The 21,500-nt window shown below is 46.2% G+C and overlaps 2 protein-coding genes and 1 long non-coding RNA gene across 3 annotated transcripts; all 3 read left to right on the forward strand.

The window, feature by feature from the left end:
- The first annotated feature begins 5,596 nt into the window (after positions 1 to 5,596).
- LOC115249139 (uncharacterized) lies at positions 5,597 to 17,668 on the forward strand. The gene is made up of 4 exons (XR_003887821.1): positions 5,597 to 5,911; positions 6,654 to 6,690; positions 15,226 to 15,394; positions 17,570 to 17,668. It is a non-coding gene; the product is annotated as an uncharacterized lncRNA (long non-coding RNA).
- Positions 17,669 to 17,777: 109 nt separating this feature from the next.
- LOC115252392 (cysteine/serine-rich nuclear protein 3-like) lies at positions 17,778 to 18,469 on the forward strand. Its single transcript, XM_029847396.1, has 3 exons — positions 17,778 to 17,826; positions 18,021 to 18,349; positions 18,434 to 18,469. Exons 1-3 carry the CDS (start codon positions 17,778 to 17,780, stop codon positions 18,467 to 18,469), a joined length of 414 nt encoding a protein of 137 aa, XP_029703256.1.
- A 76-nt stretch (positions 18,470 to 18,545) lies between these two features.
- LOC115252393 (cysteine/serine-rich nuclear protein 3-like) lies at positions 18,546 to 19,562 on the forward strand. Its single transcript, XM_029847404.1, has one exon. It carries the CDS (start codon positions 18,546 to 18,548, stop codon positions 19,560 to 19,562), a length of 1,017 nt encoding a protein of 338 aa, XP_029703264.1.
- Positions 19,563 to 21,500: the final 1,938 nt, after the last annotated feature.

Below are 21,500 nucleotides of genomic sequence, written 5' to 3' on the forward strand. Positions count from 1 at the left end.
GAAATTGACAAAGGCGCTGAAGCATCAGCACCCAAGCTAGGCCTCGTGTGTCCACACAGACAAATAGATTTGTCCCTGCGGGTCTGCCGTTGTTATAGCTTGCTGTGCATTACAGAAGTAGACTGAGCTGCACATTTGCACCTCAGCCTGGAGACGGAGATTTGTGTGAGCTCCAATCTCTCAGTCCCAGCTGTGGAAAGAGACGGGGAACCTCCCAGGAAAATCCTGACGGACAGCAAGCGGCTCGTGTGTTTTGGATGATCTCTCTTAACCCTCATTTAAAATTAACAAACAAATTCTGATCATTTTGTTTTCTTGACCGCTACATCCCTTTCAGGGTCACAGAGAGCGTGCTGGAGCCTAACCAAGCTGCATGTGGTATCTAACTATCTATGGTATATAGAGCCCAGCCCAGTCATCATCAACAACAACAATAATAATAATTTTTAGAATTGTTGTTGTTGTGCATCATCCCTTTTGTCATTCTTCAAGGTTAATGTGACAGGAATGATTTTACATGTTGCAACATGCTTGTTTGATCCACAAAACTGTCTTTGCTGTGCAAAACTATGTAAGAAAAAAAAACAAAAATCCACATCTGGTCCGCATCTTTAGGGAGGCACGAGGGTGTGTGTGTGTGTGTGTGTGTGTGTGTGTGTGTGTGTGTGTGTTTGGGGGGGGTCTCTGAAGAAAAACCTTATTATTACATTTCCTGAAAACTGGGTCATTCTGGCCGAGGTGGGACGTCACCGTGGTGGAAGGCAGATATCTCCCTGCAAACGCGAGAGAGCTAAAACTGCACATGGCTCCCGACTGCCTCCACCCAAAGCTATCCGTCAATTAGGGTATCGGGTTTCTGTAAGGATATCACACTTTTACCCCCAGACGTTTGGAGCCGCGAGAGAGAGACAAAGTCATTGATGGCTTCGCTTCATCACAAGCAGATAAACACTGAAAAACACCAGTCTGTCCAACATTTGCAGGTGTTTAAATAAAAATGATACGTATAAAATATATGTCAGTTTACAGGAGAAAAAAGGACTACATTCATAGCAACAGAGCATATATATAGAGCAATCGCCTGTCCCCTGACATGCCTGACACCCAATCTTGGCACCAAAAGACATGATAGAAATTCAAAAAGAATCTAAAAATATCTGTCTCAAGTGACAAAAGACTGAGCAGGATGACTGAAGGAAGGGTGACCTACATTACTGTCAATAAAATCCTCAGAAGTCGAAGCATCCTAACGACAAATATGGCCGGACACGTCTCTGAAAGAGGAGAGGAGTAATTATATTTGGAAATACTCGAAAGCTTAGGTGTAGGAAGACCCACGGTGAACAGGATTTTTGTGTAATCATGCTTTCCAAAGATGCTATGAGTCATAAATGATGTTTATAGATGGGAATGCAGCCGAATGAATTCATTTTTTCATTTAAATGTGCTGGTATTGTTAACCCAGTTAGTCTTTCCTCGTGTCGTCACTGGTGAGATCTCAATCAGTTCGTTTTGTCTCCTGTCAGCTCCGTCACACCAGTCAGTCAAAGGTCTATTTACAGTTTTCTGCCTGGGTCTCGACAGTCCTCAGACCCTGATCCTGCTGAGCTTCAGCCAGAGGCCTTTGTTTGGAGGTAACCAAGAGCTCACCTTAACTTCTGCTTGCTTTGCAGCGCCAAACCACACTTAGCTAAAACTAGACTTTGTGTGACAGGCTGAAGATCAATAAATTCTTTACGTCGACGCTGCAGATTTGTACCCCAAGAATATTACTGCAAAACTTTTTCTCAAAGTTACAAAGATAGATGAGAAGTAGTTAAAATAGAATAAATAAACATGAAGCTTTACTTTTATTTGCTGAGATTCATTATTCCAGGTTATTAATAGATGTCTAATGGAGGCTCTGCATTACCAAGATTGACTTTTGAGAACTGAAGCCTTTTTTTATACAGAAAAGCTGAGCTGCAGTAATTATGTCAAGGTCACAGATGGCCTGAAGATAAACACTCTTTTCCTCATCAATAACCACATGACCGCCTGCATGTGTGGGTGTGTTTGTGTGCGCGCGCGTGTATGTGTGATTTATGCTAACTCAGACTGAACACAAGCATCCATGTAAAATGCATCATGCTTCATTAATCTTTGCTGTGGCATCAGTCTCTTGCTGTGTATTAAAACCTGTATATTAACCCTGAGCCAGGTCACAATGAACAGAACCAGAGGATATATCTGTCTTTTGTTTCATATAGTTATATATGTAGATTTGAGACCAGTACTGAGAGAACACAGACTTTTATAAAGTGCAGTCTAACAGGAGTATCAGTGCAATGATAGTAAATCTGTGGCAGCAGCACAGGCTGTTCCTGTCACATAGCTACAAAGTCGCCATCTCGTGGATGAATGTAGTTACTACAGCACACCATTCTTTGAGTAGCATCTTCACTGTAAAAGGTGACCATGTTTAATGTCTCTTTCTGAAAAGAGGCAATCATAGTGGGATTAAATTCTCAATGGAAGCACAAGCTTGTTAACAATGATGAATCCCTGGCTAAACTAACACAACTACAACACTGTGGTACTCTCATTCAATAATTTACGGCTCCTAATCCTCACACAGGGCTTCAAACATGAAGGTTTTTTTGTTTATATATCAGAAATGCTCGCTCTCTGAGAAGAAGAGTGGGAAATCTGAAAAATGTCATGTAGCTGTTTTACTAGGTTCCCCCTGTGTGACACACACGCTGGCTTCTTTCAAACTCAGTGAGGATTTGTTATTGTGCACACAAATTTGATACAGTTGTCATGGCTACCCTGCCTTTCTAACTCGAGTGGGTGACACAGCTGGAATAAGACATGATTCAATCCTGGCCTCTGCCAGTCTGGCATTAGACTCATACAGAGTTGGCCTGTCTTCGCCTATTAAATCCACCCGTGTTTGATTGATGGGGATGAAATCCTCACAGTCGGTGTTGACTGAACACACTTACATCGTCATTTAGCACCAAGATTCCTGCCTTTATCAAATTCCATCACGCTGCTGGAGCAACAGATCCAAATCTTTAAAGGGCTTAAAGCCCTCTTACACCCGAGAGATCCACAGAATCCGTGTGACAGAACTTGGCGCTGTTTCCTTTGACCATATCAAACAGAGCACAGGCCACATCTCTGTCAGACGTGTCTGACATTGAAACGGCAGCTCTCCCAAACTGCTGCCCATGTGTGGCTTCCACAGCAGATGTGATGGAGTCTCATCCCATTACTCTGCTGTGGTGCTGCACTGGGACGCACATACACAAATACACGCGCAGAAATGTGCATCAGAACTCCACCACTAATTGGGTCCACAGTCCCGTCACAGCACCGGCCTCACAGGCTAATACAGCCTCACAGCAGGTGGATGTCCATTATTATTACCCCGAATCTTAAAAAACTAACCTGGGCAGCAGGCAGGAAGTGCGGCTAGACATCAGAGGGGATGTTGAATAGCTATTGTGTGGGTTGTGTTTAAGCTTTGACTGCTGGTGGTTATTAAAAGAAGCCCCCTCCCTACCCACCCACACCAAATGAAGCTGAGGCTATCAGCAGCGTCATTGAATTCAAGCAGCAGAAACAAGACAATGCTCAGACTAACCTGTAAAAAGGAGGCCAGCAGTATCTCAGACGGCTGAGGCGCTCTAATCCAGCGGTGGATAATGCTCTTTCTATGAATGTGTCAATAATGGGCCCAGGGGGGGAGAGAAGGCAGAGACGTGTCTTGCCGTTGATTGAATTTCCACTGTGGTGCAACAGCACCAGCGGGGGACTGTGGCTGCATTAGGGAGGGGACACAGGTCAGCACGCTCGACAGGGCTCCACTTTCTTGGCATTCAAAGACACATCAATCAGCAGCAGCTCTCGAAGAGGCACAGCAATCGACAGGTTGTCCACCCGAAGCCTGGCGAGCTCTCTGCAGAGACGCACGGAGGGGACGTGGGAACACAACGAGGAGCACACATATTTAATGACAATAAAGTCACACATTTGATAACAACAAAGTCAGTTTAACATTAGTTCTCCTGTAATATAGACTAAAACGTTTGCCGTAGGTTCTGGTGGGTAACAATATTTGAATTTAAAGGTTTCCTGGTTGTGTCAAGTAAGATTGGGATGAGAGATACTGGATATCCACGTTAACCTGAGAGGGATGTATAATTCAGGGAGGCCAGGAAGCAGAGGCAGTATCACATACTGGTGGCTCTCTCACTGACATCGAGTTACATGGCTGGTGACTGACACAAGGAGCCCCCCCACCATCCATCCATCCACCATCCATCCATCCATCCATCCACATCCATCCATCCATCCAAACCTAGTTCCTAATCAGCCGCTGGGGGAGTTGATCCCAACAGCGACTGGGCCGGAGGCATGGTGAGGCCCCGGTCAGGGCTGTCCCGTGAGAGCGTGTTCTTCTGTAACTCATTAAATTGGATTAGGAGTCAAAAGCAGCTGAGTAGAAGTCTTCATGTAGTTGTACCTCATTACCTCGTTACCTTGTTACCTTGTTACCTTGTTATCTTGTTATCTTCTTACCGTGGCGTGGAACATCCAAGAGTCATTCCATCTCTACTTCAAGCCGTGTGGCAGTAAGGTGCACTTCACTGAAACAGCACAAGTTTTGAGTTTTTGATGGAAAGTTAGATAGAAACAATTATATTTAAACAATTTAAATATAAATTGGACATTGGACAAACATCGATGGTTTTAAGGTTTTGACGTTTAATAAATATTCCACAACTCTAAAGACAGTATTGTTTTTTAATGAATAATAAATGTGTTATGGTTTAAGTTGCAATGTTATAACCCTTTGCATTTAATTTAAAATAGAATGACCTATAGAAAAACAAAGTCATAAATTATTCTATGAGAAACATTCACCTTGTTTATAATTAAAGATTTACAAAGAAAGTTCAGACTTACGTCAGTAACTTCAACAGTGGAGCGATTGTCTAGCTAAAACCAGTCTTTTCATGTCGGAATCAGTGCTGTTGTTATCTAAAATGATTTTATAAGACGAGTAAAATTAACGGTGAACCTTTAGGTCAAAAGAGAATACAAGTAGTTCACAGATATGACCACTAGATGTCAGACTGCGACACCACAGTAGCTCAAACTTAACGTAGCTTTAGTTTCTGCTCAGAAGTTCAAAATAATTAATACACAAAATGAACCAAATCTCCCGTGCAATATATTCAAACTTAATAAATAAACACCAGCAAAAGATCATTTAAATTTGCTGAAAATATTATACCATTATTCCAAGGGAAATATTGATGACGTTTGAAACCCACACAACACCGCATTAGGGCCGCGCATTTATCTAATCGTCATGGCTACATGTTAAAGGGAGAACAAAATGTATATAAAAGGAGAGAACACGTCCCAGTCAAGGGTAATTAATACCAAATTGTTGCGGATTTTTTTAGTTTTAATCTCTCAGGCTCAGATCCCCCATCCTAAATCCCCATAAATATGCTCAGAAGTGTCTGTGAAGCCCACCGTGTTTGGCAGCAGTGGGCGCACATGACCACACGGCGCGTCAGGCAGCTGCGCTCTGCGCTCCGCTGCTGCTTCATCATGGAACCACGATTGGACGGAGGGAGTCACGTTGTCCGCGGAGCTGTCAGTCTGATGCTGCACCATTGTTCCCCCGGCAGCCGGAAGGAGAGCCTGGCAGAGCAAACTGTTTGATGCGGCAGAATTGTGCCGGTTATTTGAGCTTTTTTTACCGAATCCGGGGCTGATTTTTACCCCGCAGTGACCACTGAACGATTTCAGGAGAGGAGACACCGCGACATGGTCTAAGGTGGAAACTGAGAGAAGCCCGCTGAAAAGGGCGTCATTGATTGTCTGGATGATCATATGGAAATGAATGGTGAGTATGGCAACGATGTGCATGTGGAGCACAGCGGAACTCTTCGGTTTCGCGTCCATTCCTGCTAAAATGTTTCGGCTGTGCAAACCGGGCTCTGAACTCTGTATATAGGGCGTCTGCTGCAACTTTGCCATTTAATGTTAGGCTTTTCCTTTCGACCTCGTATTTTCTTTGTTATTTATTGCTCAACCAGCAAAGGTTTCAACTCTCCATCTGAATGTCTGAAGTACCCCAAAAGCGCCCAGGGATCCAGTGCGGTTGATGTTTAATAAATAAGGTTGCTGACAAGATGTCATGTGTTATTTTTGAGGTCACGCATGTGTGTCATGCATGGAGCCGGCTGGTGCACGGTCAGCTAAGAGCCTCTTACAGACCACAGAGAGAGGAGAGTGTGGCTCCCCACAGAAGCTCCTGCAGACCAGGCAGAGAGAGTCTGTTTGAGCCTCCTGCCTCCCTGGGGGAACCCCCCCCCAACCCACGCACGCGCGCACGCGCACGCACACACCTCCTTTATTCAACCCCTCCCTACTCTAAAAGAAATGTGTGGCTGACAAAGAGATAGAGATAAAGCCGTCAGTCCTCCACAAATCAATGCGGGTATTGCAAAGTTCCCCCAATCTACTGTTGCGTTAGCAGCAAATTACAGGCGTTATGTCCATGACCATCATCATCATCATCATCATCATCATCATCGTGATGAGTGAATATAATTAACTTGCACAACTTTGTCTTCTCTTCACAGAGCAGAGGGGGGTCGCTGCGGTCTAATTTCTCTAAAGGTAAGAGCTTCATCTCTTCCACCTCCTCAGAACACACAGTGCTCTCCTCAAAGCCAGATCCACCTTTTAAGGGCTGCAGAACCGCCTCGTTGCCCCCACAAAGGACGCCTGATAACGAGACCTGGTGGGAAGTTCAGGCAGACGATGCTGATTGCAGGACGTCCTCCCTGGGTTCCGCAGATATCAGGAATGGTCGAGAGTGAGCCGCGTTGGTTCCAGTCGTTGTTGCCCTGAGAGGTTGGATATTTGGTCTCGAACGCGCAGGTTGTGATGCCTTTCCAGGGCAGTTGTGGACGTCCCTGCAGATAAAAGAGGCGGTCGTGTCCTGGTGTGAACTGTGGGATTTTTTAAAAATACATCATGCGTGAATGTGCCGTTGTCCCTGCCGTGCCTTCTTTATGCCTCCTCTGTCGGGGCTCTTTTGTCAGACCCAGAACGCGGCGAGAAACCGGCCGACAGTCCAACATCATTAACGTGCGAATGCATGCACTCAGGCCGCACGGCCATTTTCATCTCTGTGACTGAGATCTGAAAGGTGAGGAACGAGGAGGTGGGCGGTGTGTGTGTGTGTGTGTGTGCGAGTGTTTGTGTGTCTTTGGGGAATGAGGAGGTGGGGGCTCGCTCTCTTCTTGTGACTGTGTGTTTTTCCTCCTCAATCCATCTGTCTCCTCAAACTATCGGTAGCCGGTCCTCAGAGGAGCAGAATTTAATTAGTACATGTGGTACAGAGTTAAAGGACAATGAAACATTAGGTACACGTATTTACCGCTGAAAAGCAGCGTCTTCTCTCTGAATAAGCGGCTCCTCGGCGCTGATATGCAGCACAGATGGCCGAGGCTTGGTCTCGGTGAATGTGGTCTATCAGAGACGGGCAGGGAAGATGTCGTGGTTAACGGCAGTGAGGAGAGTCGAGCTGTCTGCATGCACGCCCGAATCTGGCTTGATTGATTTTTATAATGGAATTAGGGGAGAAACCGATGCAGATTGCATTAGATGTGAGCCAAACAAAAGGTATAACATACACATGTAAACACACTGGTGCCTGGATAAAGACACTAAAGCGCTGAGCTTTTTGGTATTTGATAAGTCACGTCGGGATCCTAACAGACAGACTGACTAATGTAGTAGCATGTAATCTAATCTGTGCTGCATTTGTGTGAAAGGCCGTCCCTCTCTGAGGAAGCACAATAATGGAGCTGGAGAGTTGGCAGCAGCAGAACTAAAATCGCTCTGTGAAAGAGGGGTTTGGTGCAGCTCATTACTGTCACTCCGAGCAGGGCAGGAACTCCCGCATGAAGCCCAGGTGACCAGGGGAAATGTGGGAACCACAGCGTAGAAAAGCTGTGGTCCCAGCCCTTTTCCTCAGATGGAGTTCCAAACCTGCCTCGGTTGCCCTCCAGGAAACTCTGCACACTCACGCCGTTGGCGTTTGTTCCTAATTAGCCCGCGCAGGTGAGAAATCCCAAATATTAGCGACGTGTTCAGGGTTTACAGCATGAGCTGAGATGTAGCCGTCAGATTACAGCGCGGCTTCCTGCTTCTCAGCGGGGTTCACGTTTCCAATTTCGAGGCTTTTTGATGCGTCTCTTTTTGTGTCGCTGGCTCCTGCCTGGCTGAGTTCGGGGGCTTTCACGCTTCAGGATCGTCTTCTCTTGAGACGTTGCCATGACACCTTTCTGGAACCTTTTGTCTGTCGGTGGTTAATTACATGTTACAGAACAAAGACATATTTTTGTCTTCCTCACTGAGTTTTAAATGTCAGTTCAGAGCCAGTGTACATGTTCGAAACTCCACACAGCTCAGCAGATGTGGAGCTGACGTGTTTATTAAAATATTAATCAAACTACATATAATTACAGCCCCATCTGCATTGACGAGCAAGCTCTTCTTCAGATTAGTTACTGATGATATCAAACAAAAAATACTTATAAAACAGCACTGAGTGTTCTTTAATGTTTGGTTTCCTACTGTTGTCAATACAAATTGAGTTCTCCTGATTCATAACAACAAAGCTTCTGGTTAATAAAAATGTGAAATTGTCATGAATTATTGCACATTAGCATGTTTGACCATATGTTGGACATGAACACACACCTTTCTGCCACAGCCTGTTGCAGGTCAGTGGTGCATGTGGTGATTCTGAGCTGTGTCTCCGTCTCATCTGCTGCATAAATACTTGAAAACAGGTGTTAGAACTGATGGAGATGTCGCTGACGGTGGACTTTTTAACCTCTTTGTCTTCATAACTGCAGTGAACATTGTTGAGATCCCTGCTTATTATTGCAGAACGCATGATGCAGGAAACGGAAAGGGCTGTAATCTAATTACAATCATCCTTACAAGAAAGTGTTTCATAGAACCAATTCACTGTAGTTTGATTACGCATAGATCAGGCCTGAAATTTCCAGGATAACAGGTCAAATGTTTTGCACATTGGAAAAAAACCAAAAAAACCCGCAGCTCCCAACACGATGCTGGCTATATATAAATGATGCGGCTCGTCTGCCGAATGTGAACCCCGCATCCCACAGCCTTCCCGGCCTGTGCGAGATGAAAGCCGTCCTGTCTTTGTGAAATGCTTTGGCAGCTCGGTTCCTGCCAGCAAAGCCGGCTCGTGCGAACTTTCCGGTGGCATGGGAAAATGCAGTCATAAATAAAACACGGAGTTCTGAATAATTTAGGGCCACGTGTGATTGGCGTGAGAGCGGGAACACCTGATTATTGTGCCACCGGAATGACGGCAAATCAAAACACGAGCTGCAATGCGCCGCCTGCTCGTTTGCACGTCTGTTTTGATTCTGACTGCCGGCACCCACAAACAGGGCCTAGATGTTGTGGCGTCGTCACACGTTGGGGGGGGAACGGGCACAAAAGTTCGGGTTGGTGTTTGAACCCGCTGGGATTTTTCCCGAGCTAAAGCGGCCGCTCATCCGTGACGCTCCTCATGCTGTCGGGGCTTCACAGGTGGCGTCGGGGGGAGCGTCCCGTCTGGTGGTTAATGAGGAGCCGCGCGTCCTCCATTGTCCTGTTTGGTGGGAGAGCAGATCGATGATTTCCAGCACTCTGCTACTGTAGCTGTGGGAGGGAGGCTGCAGCAGGCATCGCCAGGCTCCTCCGTGTGCTGAGTGCTGAGCAGTGGGCTGCATCCCCCACCCCAACCACCCCCTCTCCTGCCCCCCCTCCTTCTCCTTTCATGTGCATGGAGCAGATCTGTCTGCAGCCTCAGGCAAGTGCAAGTTAACAAATGTACAGAGCCCAAGTGAAGCCTCATTTGCATAAATCTGTAGATGTTGCTACATTTTCTTTACTGGATTCCTTTGTGCTTCACTGCGGAATGTTTTTTTTTTTTGTGCGTGGATTCTGAATAGGACCTGAATTCCGTGTAATTTCCTGTTCATGTGGTTTGTCATCTTGAACTGCTGACCGGGCCTCTCGTTCATGGGGGGGGGGGGGTTTAATGTGCAGCACCACAAAACCACAATGCAGTTGTTTCCATGGCTGGATGTGTGGCTCCTCCTAAGTGGGGATGCAGATGTTTTATTACATGTGAGTGAGGCCAGGGATCCTCCGCTGACATCATCTATAGCCGTAGATTCATCCAGGCCAAAGCCTCTCCTCGGGGGGGTTGGGGGGGTGTCCAGCTGAGACCAAGACTCTGTCTATCTGTTTATCTCCCTCTGCCTGGCACTCTCCCTCCCGCTGAAGGTTGCTGCGTTCAAGTGTGACATCGGTGATGGATGAGTTTGAATGCAACCTCAGAGCGGCGTGCGTGGCCCAGGATCCTCTCTGGTCTTTGTCTGGCGTTCGCACCACCGATCGCATTTTTTTCCCCCACTGCGATCCATTTTCTCATGATCGTGTTCTTCACATTTAAAAAAAAAAAAACATTTAATGAAAGGATCAGCCATCTGGGCTGGCTAAATGTGTGCTCCATCCCCGTGGAAACGCTGCTACCAGCCATATTGAATATAGCAGAGGCATTTGGCAGACGTCTGGGACAAGGACCGTTTCAGTCCCTACCTACAGATCTCACACATTTACACGTCTGGCAGTGGTTCAAAGAGCTTAACGAAGCGCCTGAAAGAACTTTATCGTCTAAAAAAACAGTTTTATACATCTTTAACTTTAATTACCAATGTGGCTGCATAAAACTGTAACTTTCATGGCACAAGAGACTTGCTGCGGCGACGCGTTTGCTTTAAAGCAACACTTGTGAGGTACGGATTATAATTTGTCTGTGCTGCATGTCCACATTCATTTAATGGTCGGTAGGTAAACACAGATGTTTGTTCTCTATTGTAACCTCTTCCTTTTTATGTCACCTGTTTTTATCCTGAAGTGGAGCTACTTAATAATCAGTATAGATATTCCAGTCGGCCTTTTCTCAGCTTCCTGTTACCGTGTCTACTTCAGTGGGAGATTAGCGAGAACGAACGGTGAGGTTCACGGTTCTCAGACAGGCCGTCGCTGCAGTTAGACGGCCCGACTTGGGGAAAGGGGCAGCTGGTAAATGTGTAGGTGGTGGACCAGAATTTCCATCATAAATACAGTGATCGCCCACTTCTGCAAGGTACTGAGACCAATGCACCCGTGCAGATGGTTGAGGGGTTAAACAAGGACGATAAGTGAGGCAGGTTACAAAGATTCAACCTTGCATAACGCAGACGCAGATTCATGGCCAACGCTGCTGCTGCTCGTGAGATAAAATGTGACAGGACCAGATCATTTGAGCCTTTGGTCAGTAGGCGCTTCTACGTTTGTCCTTAACTGTTTGCAGGAAGGTTGTTGTGCAGCAGGTGAGCTCTCAGAGCATCACACACAGAAACAGTGTTACATCATCAGCATATATTAAGTCACATGCAGGTAACATGCAACACAACAGCTATCATTTGCAGGCAGGTCTGAGCTAACGGGAAGAAGCCTCACCACACCGTCTCCTCGTCTTTCATCAAAATTACGTCACTTTTAAGATTATTCAAATCTTCTCTGGGGGGCATCTCGGTTCTTTTTAAAAAATGAGTGAGGGGAAGCTTAAAAATCAGCCTTTTATTGGCAAAACATGGTCGTGTTTGAAGATTATTACACGCTTGTTTCATGTGCTTCACTGGGAGTTGGGCAGGTCTCCTGCACGTGACCTCAATCAGTCTGAGTATGCAGATGATTGATTTTGGTTTAAATTTGCTGTCTTGTATTAAAATATGAATGTAGGTCACAATGTATGCCAAATGTAACAGCCAACACGCAGCGGGGGTTTAATGTACCTTGGTTGGACCATTAAAGAATGCAGATCAGTTCACCTAATTTCATTAAAGGCTGGAGAATAATCATCATTTAAAAAGCCAATGTAAAAAGTAATTACAATTAAATAAACCTTACAGGTTTGTGACGAAGCTGCTTACAGTAAAAATAATTAATTAAGACCTAAGAAATAGAATTCAGTTTAACCCAAGGATAATGTTTACATTTCTTTCTCTGCTGTAGTAAATGTTCCTTATGGTGCATTGTGATCATTTGTTTTAGGTCTTGTGACCCCTTTTTTTTTAATTTAGCAGCAGATTCATAATTTGAAATAATGCCTGCCCATCGCATCTTTCTCATTTTCCTTTCCTTTGGCCCTCTGCCTTTTCTTTCAGCTTTCCCCCCCTTCCTCATACCCCTTCACTATTCCCCCCAGGATCTCTGTGCATCCACCCTCTACATCCCCCACCCTCCATCTCCCAGATGCCCCCTCTATTCCATTTCTCAAACATTCCACCTCTCTCTCTCTTTCCCTGCACAGCCTCCTGTATCCCCCCAGCTCATGTTGGTAAATATATCTGCAGACAGCAGAAGGCTGACTCTCTCCCGCTCTTTTTTCCTCACCCCCCCACCTCTCAGACATCCCACCCATGTGATCTCAACAGGCTGCCTCAGTCATGCTCCTGCCTTTCAGCCGGCTGCAGCTAACGAGCCTTTGTGTGAGAGAACTGAAAGAGAGAGGCAACGCGGAAGAGCGGAGAGGAACCCGGTGACAGTCAGGAAGTTAAACTTAGAAAGGCTGTCAGCGTGCCACAGTAAAAGCCACGGTACCCACAGTGTGGCCTTAAAGTGGAAAATTACCAGTCTCGGTCGCACTCCTGCATCCTTTCTTTCCCCCCCGATCCTCGTGGAGCTCAGAGGTCGCTGCAAGTCAGTGGGCTGAAACAGAAAAGGGACCTTTTCATTCATCATTCATGTTCCGCCTCTGTTGATGATGACTGTGAGGCTCTGCTGCTGCCAGGAGAGCTGAAGGGAATCGCGCTCCCGCTGTGGGATACAGGTCAGTCCTGTCGTGCGGACGGAAACCAAATAAAGTGCAGTGGGGTCACGGCGGGGCTGATGTGTCACGACTGGCGTCCAGATGCCACAGGCTGGCCGGCGTCGCCTGGGATGAGCGTTCCGAGCCTCGCGGTGACACGTCGGTTCATCCTGTTTGTTGAGAAAACTCACAGCTGGCAGGGAGGAGATCTACGTTATTGGGAATGCAAGTGTGCTCCGGCGCCGCCAGCCCTGTCTGTGGAGGACAGGAGTTGGTCTCCACGGCTGATGTGCGGGGGCAGCGCCAGGGAGGGGCTCTCCTGGCTGGCGCTTCTGCTGCATTATTTTCTCTGGGATTTTCTCTCCATGTTAGTCCTCCCGTGATTAATGTTAAGGCAGCAGTGGAGACAAAGGGGCCGCTGCAGAGGTGCAACGGCTCTTTATTTCATCCCCCCCGATTACCCTGCAGCGCCGTCATTGATGATGTTCATCCTTTCAACTTTCCTCGTTTGCTTCGCAGGAGAGGAAAAGCATAAATGTGGTGCTGAGATACTGGCTCCAACACGCCGCTCTCATGCAGCTCTTGTCAAACGAGAGTGCACTAGTTGAAGGAGTACACTAGGATCTCCATGCGTAACGGTTTTTGGCATCAAAGACTAGTGCAGTATCCACCGAAGGTTAAGCTTGCAAATAGGCTCCTAACAATAGTACCTAATTAGGACCCCTGGCTGGGAAATGGACTCTGCCTGTGCTGCAAACGCTCAACCACAAAGCAGGATGAGCAGGACGGTGTGTAACAAATGACACCGTTTCCTTGCAACCTTTTTAAACCGGTTGCTTTTTAAACCAAAAGCAGGAAAGGCTTCATGTTGTTGGGTTCATGTTCTCTTTCCCACCTGCTAGCTTAAAACCTGCTGCCTCTTTCGCCCTCAGTATCATCGGTCCTCTCTGGATTTCCTCCAGACTGAGCTCCCTCTCCCTCCGCTCTCTGGAGGACGCTCGCATTGCTCGGTCCGTAGGTAGACGTGCTGCCGTGGAGGCCGTCCAAACGCCGGCGGTGCCGTGTCACTGCGCTAAACAAGCGCAGCCTCTGGAAACAATGTACCCCCCCCACTTCTGGCGACCCCCTGCTTCTTGTCCTCCCTGGCAGCATTTGCATCTGTAATGAGTCGATAGCGGAGGCCAGATGAAACTGCCGTGGCTCTACTGTGAATGGAACTCCCCCACAAAGCTGCTCTGGCTGACAGAGAGGGGCCAAGACACACGCCATCTTTACCGATCCCTCCTTCCCAGCAGAGGAAGCAGTGAGGCGCCAGAGCTCGCTGGATGCCGATTTTTAAAATGTGACATAACGAGACGGCTCGATCCAAAACAAGCCATCCTTTAAAATCCGAGCACAGACAGGCTTTTCTTCTGGATTTTCTGTGTAACAGTTCCTCTGCAGCAGTTATCAGAGCCGGCGTAATCCTCATTGGTTCACTGTTGCTGACTGATGAGCTCATTCTTGTTTACTGTCTAATTGCATCATCATTCAGAGAGGGCTAATGGCCCCTCTCCATTGGACATTGAAGTGCTCTGTAACACTTCTGCTACAACAGCCTCCGAGAACTCTTTTAACCGCAACATTTAGCTCCGGGCCTGGAGCAAGGTATAATCGATGGGTCAATCCAGTGTTGCTTCATGGCACGTGATGATTAACTGTAGCTGATTACCAGCAACAGTACAGGGTGTGATGCAGACATCTTTCCGTGTGTTCACCTGAGGCTTCTTCTCCAGTGTGCCTGACCCAGCAGTAGCTCATTACACATGTACAGGGTGTAATCCCTTTCTACTGCCCGATCCCCCCCTCCCCTCGCGTCATGTTATGCGTACACATGCGCCCCTAACCCACACACGTGGTGTCATTTTTGCACTGGTGGATTTTTTTCCCCCCTAATCAAAACATTTGCACAGTTTTATTTTCTATGTTTTTTTTAAGAGCTCAGCCTCTCAATCAAAGACAGTGAAATGAACTTCCTGTAAGGCAAGATGTAGTGTGTAATTAGCAGCTTTCTCCTTCCATCTCGGCTCCTTTGTGCCAAGGTGATCAATCGCCCAGGGAGCGGCTGGGAGCAGTGGCGTGTGTGTGTGTGTGTGTGTGTAGACCAGAAAAGGAGGGAGCAGAGAGTCTCTTTTGCTAATTGAGTGCACTGAGGATTGTGGAGGCCCTAAACTAGATATTAAATAATGTGTGACCCTTCCTCTGTCTCTGGGTTTCAGGTGGAGATGCGGCGGGCCATGAGTGGAATACTGAAGAGGAAATTTGAGGAGGTGGAAGCCTCCTCGTCCCCGTGCTCCTCCTTGCGGGAGTCTGATGATGAGGTCTCCTGCAGTGAGAGCGGGGATAGCAGCGATAGCGTCAACCCCTCAGCCTCGGGCCCGTTCACCCGTGAGCATCTAGCCCTGTTTTCCTCCATTCTGACGCCGTGTTCAGGGCTTTAGACAGGAAGGTTCATGTCAATGTTTTCACTGTAGAGAAACAAATATAAATCAGCAAAGCAGACTTATTTTAATGAAAGGAGGAGAATAATGAATCAGCTGCTGGTTTTGCTCATAATCATTGCGGGGAAGGTTTGGAATCAGCGTTTGGGGTGTGTTGAAAGGGATTCTATTTCCCTCTGCTGTGCAGAGCAGAGAAGAAACAAGGAGAGGAGTGTATAAAGAGGAGGTATGCACCAGCAGCTGCCTCATTATAGCATCAGCATACAGCCCGAGCCAGATGAATGAGCTGATGCAGCTCGTGTGTGTGGTGTGGGTGTGTGTGATGAATACACGTGCACGCATGCATACACCATTCTCTATGTGCAGTCAATAATTCATCCTTCTTGATTCAAGGCTGTTTGCTGTCACTCTGTAAACAGGTATACAAATATTAGATACAAAGTGGTTTTAGTAAAATATAAAAGACCCAAAAAATAAATAAAAAGACATTAAAAAAAATAGGGGTATAAAACCATACTAAAATAAGTGTAACCTCTGTAATTTCACCTTCTTTGTGGTGTCGTTCATAATTAATCAGTTATTAATGTCAGCTTTCAGTGTAAAAACAGGCATTTTTATTGCAGGAAACGGCAATTAAATGTGCACGTTGACCAGCTTTTAAACATTGGACAGTGGTGAGTAAATCACTGTCGAAAGGCTCATGAATGGTTTTGACTCGTGTTGTGTGGGAGCAGTTTGGCCACTTTGGCTTGTTCAAAAATCGCAGATTCTTTATTTGTCATTTCACTATAGTGAGTGACGTGTGCGTCGGGTGACAGGAGCCCCTCGCTGCAGCCAGACATAAATAGGGTGCTCCGTCCCCAGAGGCCGAGCTCGGCCCCGGTTGTCAGCTGCCAGCTGCTGGTAGCCACGGCAACAGGGAGCCGTGCGTTAGAAGGAAGTCGCTCCTGTCAAGTGACATGTGAGCAAACGGAGACATGAAAAAGCAAAAGTCCGGAGCGGTTTTTTACATCCCGAGACAGAGCCGCTCTGATAACAGCTTGCACACTTGAAACCCTGCGTGTTTTTTTAATGGATGGGCTTTAATGGAGAGTGATTATGTGGATTATAACATCTGCTGTTTGACGCCTTAAACAAGCCGCTGCTGTTTGCATTAATGAAGGCGGGTTGTGCTCAGCTCTGACAAGCTCTACATCTGCAGTCACATCCATTGTCCTTCTCACGCTGGGTGCAGAGCTGTTACAAACCATATGTTTTCTATTTGCCGCGCTCTGCCACTGGGCGAACAGCGGGAGGTCTGCGGCTCTAAAGTGGCGTTGCTCGTCGGCAGGGGATTATTTATGCTCCGCCGTCGCCCCTGCCCTCCGCTCCGCTGTCTCTGCTTACAAAGACCCACCGAGGTGCTAGCATGTCGTTTTTAAGATGCTCCTCTGAAGCTGTTGTTCAGTGGAAAAGCTGCTGAGGTGAAGGAAAGAACCTCAGCTCGGTTTCAGACACGTAAGGCCAAAAAAAAAAAAAAAAATCTGCAAGTCTGTGTCCCAGCACTTTTATATGGGCTTTACAGTTTATTGCTCTGCATTTAGTCACCAATACACTTATAAACATAAGAATCTGCACATTTATAGCATCTTTTGGTAGAAGAATACATTCTTCATTTTAAATTTTGCTTATAATAAAACACTATATTTCACAGGGGGTTAAAGTGGAGAAAATGATTTTCCTAAATCATTTTTGTCAAGTGTTAGAAACATGTTTTTGGTTTTAAATGTTTTAATCGCAATTCCTTTTTATGTTTAGATTTAATAAATGATTTTCTCTGAATCTGATATCAGAATGCAAAACGTATCTTTTAAATATGTTTTTAAATGATCAGTTAAAATAAAATATGATTATAGATTATTACGATTTGTGTTTCACCGCTAGGTGTCGCCAATGCTACACACAAGCCATTAAATCATTTTAATACTCATATAAGACTTTCATTTAGAACCAGATTGTTTTTTATCTTAATACGGATCTAAACGATTAATTAAGTTTTACATTACAGAGTTGAACGTTCTCACTCCTCATCACACTAAAATCATTAACAACCTTGTGACACCTTCCCAACATCTTTTGGCAGCTAACTCGATACTGAAGCGAGAGAAGCGCCCTAAGGACCCGGAGGGTGCACTTTGAGAAGGTGACGGTGTACTAATTCAGCCGTCGGCAGGGCTTCACCAGTGTTCCCAGTCAGGGTGGCAGCACACTGGGCCTGTCCAAAGGCACAGCTGGATCAGGCAGTACTCTCTGGGTGAGTTTGCTCTGGAGCGGAGAGAATCCACAGAGACATGCTCAGAGATCACCTAAAGGAGGAGAAGCTCAACTCTGTCAAGTCAGGTACAATGCTTTGGATTTTCATCTTTCGTTTCAAGTATTTTATAGGTATTATGTTAAGTGGATCAAGAATTTAATGGATTTAAATTAAATCTGAAATTATCCGCCGCTCCTTGGAGAAATAATACGTGTGTTTTGACCTTGTTAATGTTGCCCGTGGTGTTTCCTTTGTCTGTTCTTTTTCTTACTGATATATGTTTTACAAAAGGCTGGAATTTTCTGTTCCCAGCTAACGAAGAACGGCACAGTGGAGTCTGAGGAGGCCGACACACTGACGGCAGAGGACATCTCCGACGACGACATCGATCTGGACAACACGGAGGTGGACGAGTACTTCTTCCTGCAGCCTCTGACCACCAAAAAGCGCCGAGCGCTGCTCCGATCCTCCGGGGTGAAGAAGATTGACGTGGAAGAGAAGCACGAACTGCGAGCCATCCGCGTGTCCAGGGAAGACTGCGGCTGCGACTGCCGGATATTCTGTGACCCGGAGACGTGTGCCTGCAGCATCGCGGGGATCAAGTGCCAGGTAAACGGTCATAATGTGCACTTGAAGAGAAGGAAACACCTCAGACTTTTGATATGAAGATGAGTAACGTGTGATTATCCGTAGGTCGAACCGAATGTCGTTTCCGTGCGGCTGCAGTAAAGAGGGCTGCAGCAATTCCACTGGAAGAGTGGAGTTTAATCCCATCCGTGTGAGGACCCATTTCTTGCACACCATCATGAAGCTGGAGCTGGAGAGAGCCGTGAGCAGCAGCAGGCGTCTCCCGCCAACAGTTACCACAGTGAGACCAGTGACCTGGAAGGTGGAAGCACGCTGGTTCAGTCCCAGCACAGGTTGGATTACTCCCAGTCAGACGCTGTGCAGCAGACGGCCAGCATGCACATGCAGCACCACTGCAGATGCGATGGAGGAGCTGCTGGATGAGGAGGAGGAGGAGGAGGAGGAGGATGATGAAGAAGAAGAGGAGGAAGAAGAGGAAGAGGAGAATGAAGATGATGAGGAGGATGAGGACAGTAGCAGCGTTTGCAGCGGGCTCTCTGACTCCAGCACCCAGAGCTTGGCTAACAGCAACTCAGAGGACGATGAAGAGGACGATGAGGATGAAGAGAAATCTGGGAGCCTCCAGGGTGACATGGCGGCCTCGCCGGTGTCTCACACTGAGGTGGTTTCTTTGTCTTCTGTGCTGTGCTACAGCGATGGCTCGGTGGTCCACGACAACCACGTGAGCGGACACGCCTTCCTGATGAACTCCTCCCCGACTGAGTACTATCAGCTCGGGAACGCCGCGACCGTCTCCAGCGGCCCTCAGCCCGTTAAAGGCTTCGGCGAGGTCTTAGCGTTCCAAGATCCCATCAGCGCCACCAACGGCAGCGCGACCCAGGGAACCTTCGGCCTGTCCGCCGAGCAGTACACAAACTACTCTAACCAGGCCGAGGAACATTACCCCAGCCGGTCATCACTTCACTCTGAGCGGCAGCGCTCCCGCCAACACGCTGACCTGCTACGGATCGGACCAGGCGAAGGTGCTGGCGAGCAGCCGGACAACCAAACCCAGACGCAGTTTGAAAACTACCTGAACAATAACACGGCCAGTCCGTACAGCAGCCACGGCTCACGCGTGGCAGCGGAGCAGCCCCCGCAGGAGCCCGACGCTGCCAGACATTCTGACCTGAGCTTACTAGCAAACGCTAACCTGCCTTTACCCGACCATTGTCCTGAGGTCACGGCCATCTAACAGGTCTTTTTAGGTGTTCTTTCCTTCTCGACCAGAACCTGAACTTGAGATGAAGAGCATCATGGCCTTTTTTTTGCATCATTTGATCTTAAATGAAAAGTAATTAAAAGCCAGATCTATCGTAAAAATATCCTGAGATTGATAAAAGTATTCCTGGTGGGGTCTGTCCACCACAGCGGGTGAGGGAGGGGCGCTTTAATATTTGTTATGTATTGTATTTAATGTACCTGTAATTCCAAATGTTCTAGTTTGAAGCAGACGCTGAACTGTAGATGGAACTTTTCTATGTCTATGGTATCAAATGTGCAAAAAGGTTTACTGTTGCTTTATTTCTTGTTTCTGAAACGCATCTGTACGAATATTCTACATGTTTTGATAATACGCATGCCCCTTTCCTTTATTTTTTTTGCAAATCTCAGTAAGAAAAAAGGAAAAAAAAGGTTTTATATATTTAAAAATGTTACATAAAAAACATTTCTTTTCATTAGGTTCATGATTTTTTTTAAAAATCCCTAAATGGCATTGGAAAAAGACTAAATGTGATTTTCTGGGACATTAATAAGATTACAAATCCACAATGTTAGCTGTTTGCACTTATGGGTGGCGTCCAGTAGCATGCAGTCGGATTTAACTGGAAAATACTTGAAGGGTGGAAGAAATACAGACCCTCGCTAATATTTATTTATTTATTTATTGATGTAGATTGTTTAAGGAGGGGCCATTAAAAAAGGTGTTTTGGAATAAAGGAGCACTTTTACTAAATAATTCTCAGAAGATGATGTCAGTCAAACCTTCATCCCCTCACCAGTAATGTGCCAGTATGTGATCAAACTGACTGGTTAGTGGATCCTGCTCAGGAATGTTGTCAAAGCAACATTTCAGTGTCTGGTGATTAATATTCTTCGTTTCCGTGCATCCGGGAAGGATGGCTGTCCGTTCTGTTGGACCGTTGGGTGCAGTGGAGCCAGGGGTTTTCCAGTGCTGTAGCCTTGCAATGATGATCCTCAGTAAAATGGGCTGCGTTTTCTTTGGGAGTCGATATGTGAAGGAAACTAATATTCATGTTCGACAATCAGATCTGATTATTAGTCGCTACATTAACAGCTTCACTTTCCAAATCCTCTGAGCTGGTTAAAAAAAAGGGAGGAAGAAGTGACAACTGTAATTGTCTTTTTCACTCATCTTTAATGAGGAATTGACGAGCAGTTGCAGATATTTAGACAACCGTGTGGCTGAAAGTCCTGCATGAAGACAACTCCCTATATTTACTGATTGGCCCACGTTGTGCAGCTCCCAGACTTGTCAGGCAATCAGTGGCATCAACATAACCAACAGTTCCTATAAATTGTGCCAAAGCATCGTTAGAAAAGGCTTGATATGACACTGCATCCATGAACTCGTGTTTAATTTTCCAGTATTTATTGATATATACAAATGTGTATTTATCGTGGTTTACTACGTCTGTATTGAGTAAATCATCTTCAAATGGACTTTTGTTTCATGTTGGTTGTAATTTGTAAAGCTTCTTGTACCTGAATTATGTTTATTCTGTGAAATGCATATGATTTAGACATTTTATTCTGCTTTTTGTGCGATGGAAATTTAAACTGTACATAGAACATTAATGTCAGTTGTTTCATTTTAACATGCTTTTGAAATAAATTTCATTAAAATAAGCCGTGAAAAGTGTCGTGAATCGCGGAGATGCAGGCCATTTATGTATTGGCCAAACGCGCCCCCTTCTGGCCATCAGGAGAAATGACACCGCGGCTCTGCTTCAAATGCAAATTTATTGCCCTAAAAAACTTAACTTAATAAAAACCAAAAAATCCTCACACATTCTAAACATGATCCAGCAAACTAAACAACACCGAAGCAGGATGTTGCATGTAAACTAGACTGCAAAATATATTTAGAAAATAAATCAGTGGTGACCTC

The sequence above is a fragment of the Takifugu rubripes genome, chromosome 1 (assembly GCF_901000725.2).
Source record: "Takifugu rubripes chromosome 1, fTakRub1.2, whole genome shotgun sequence".
NCBI lineage: Eukaryota > Metazoa > Chordata > Actinopteri > Tetraodontiformes > Tetraodontidae > Takifugu > Takifugu rubripes.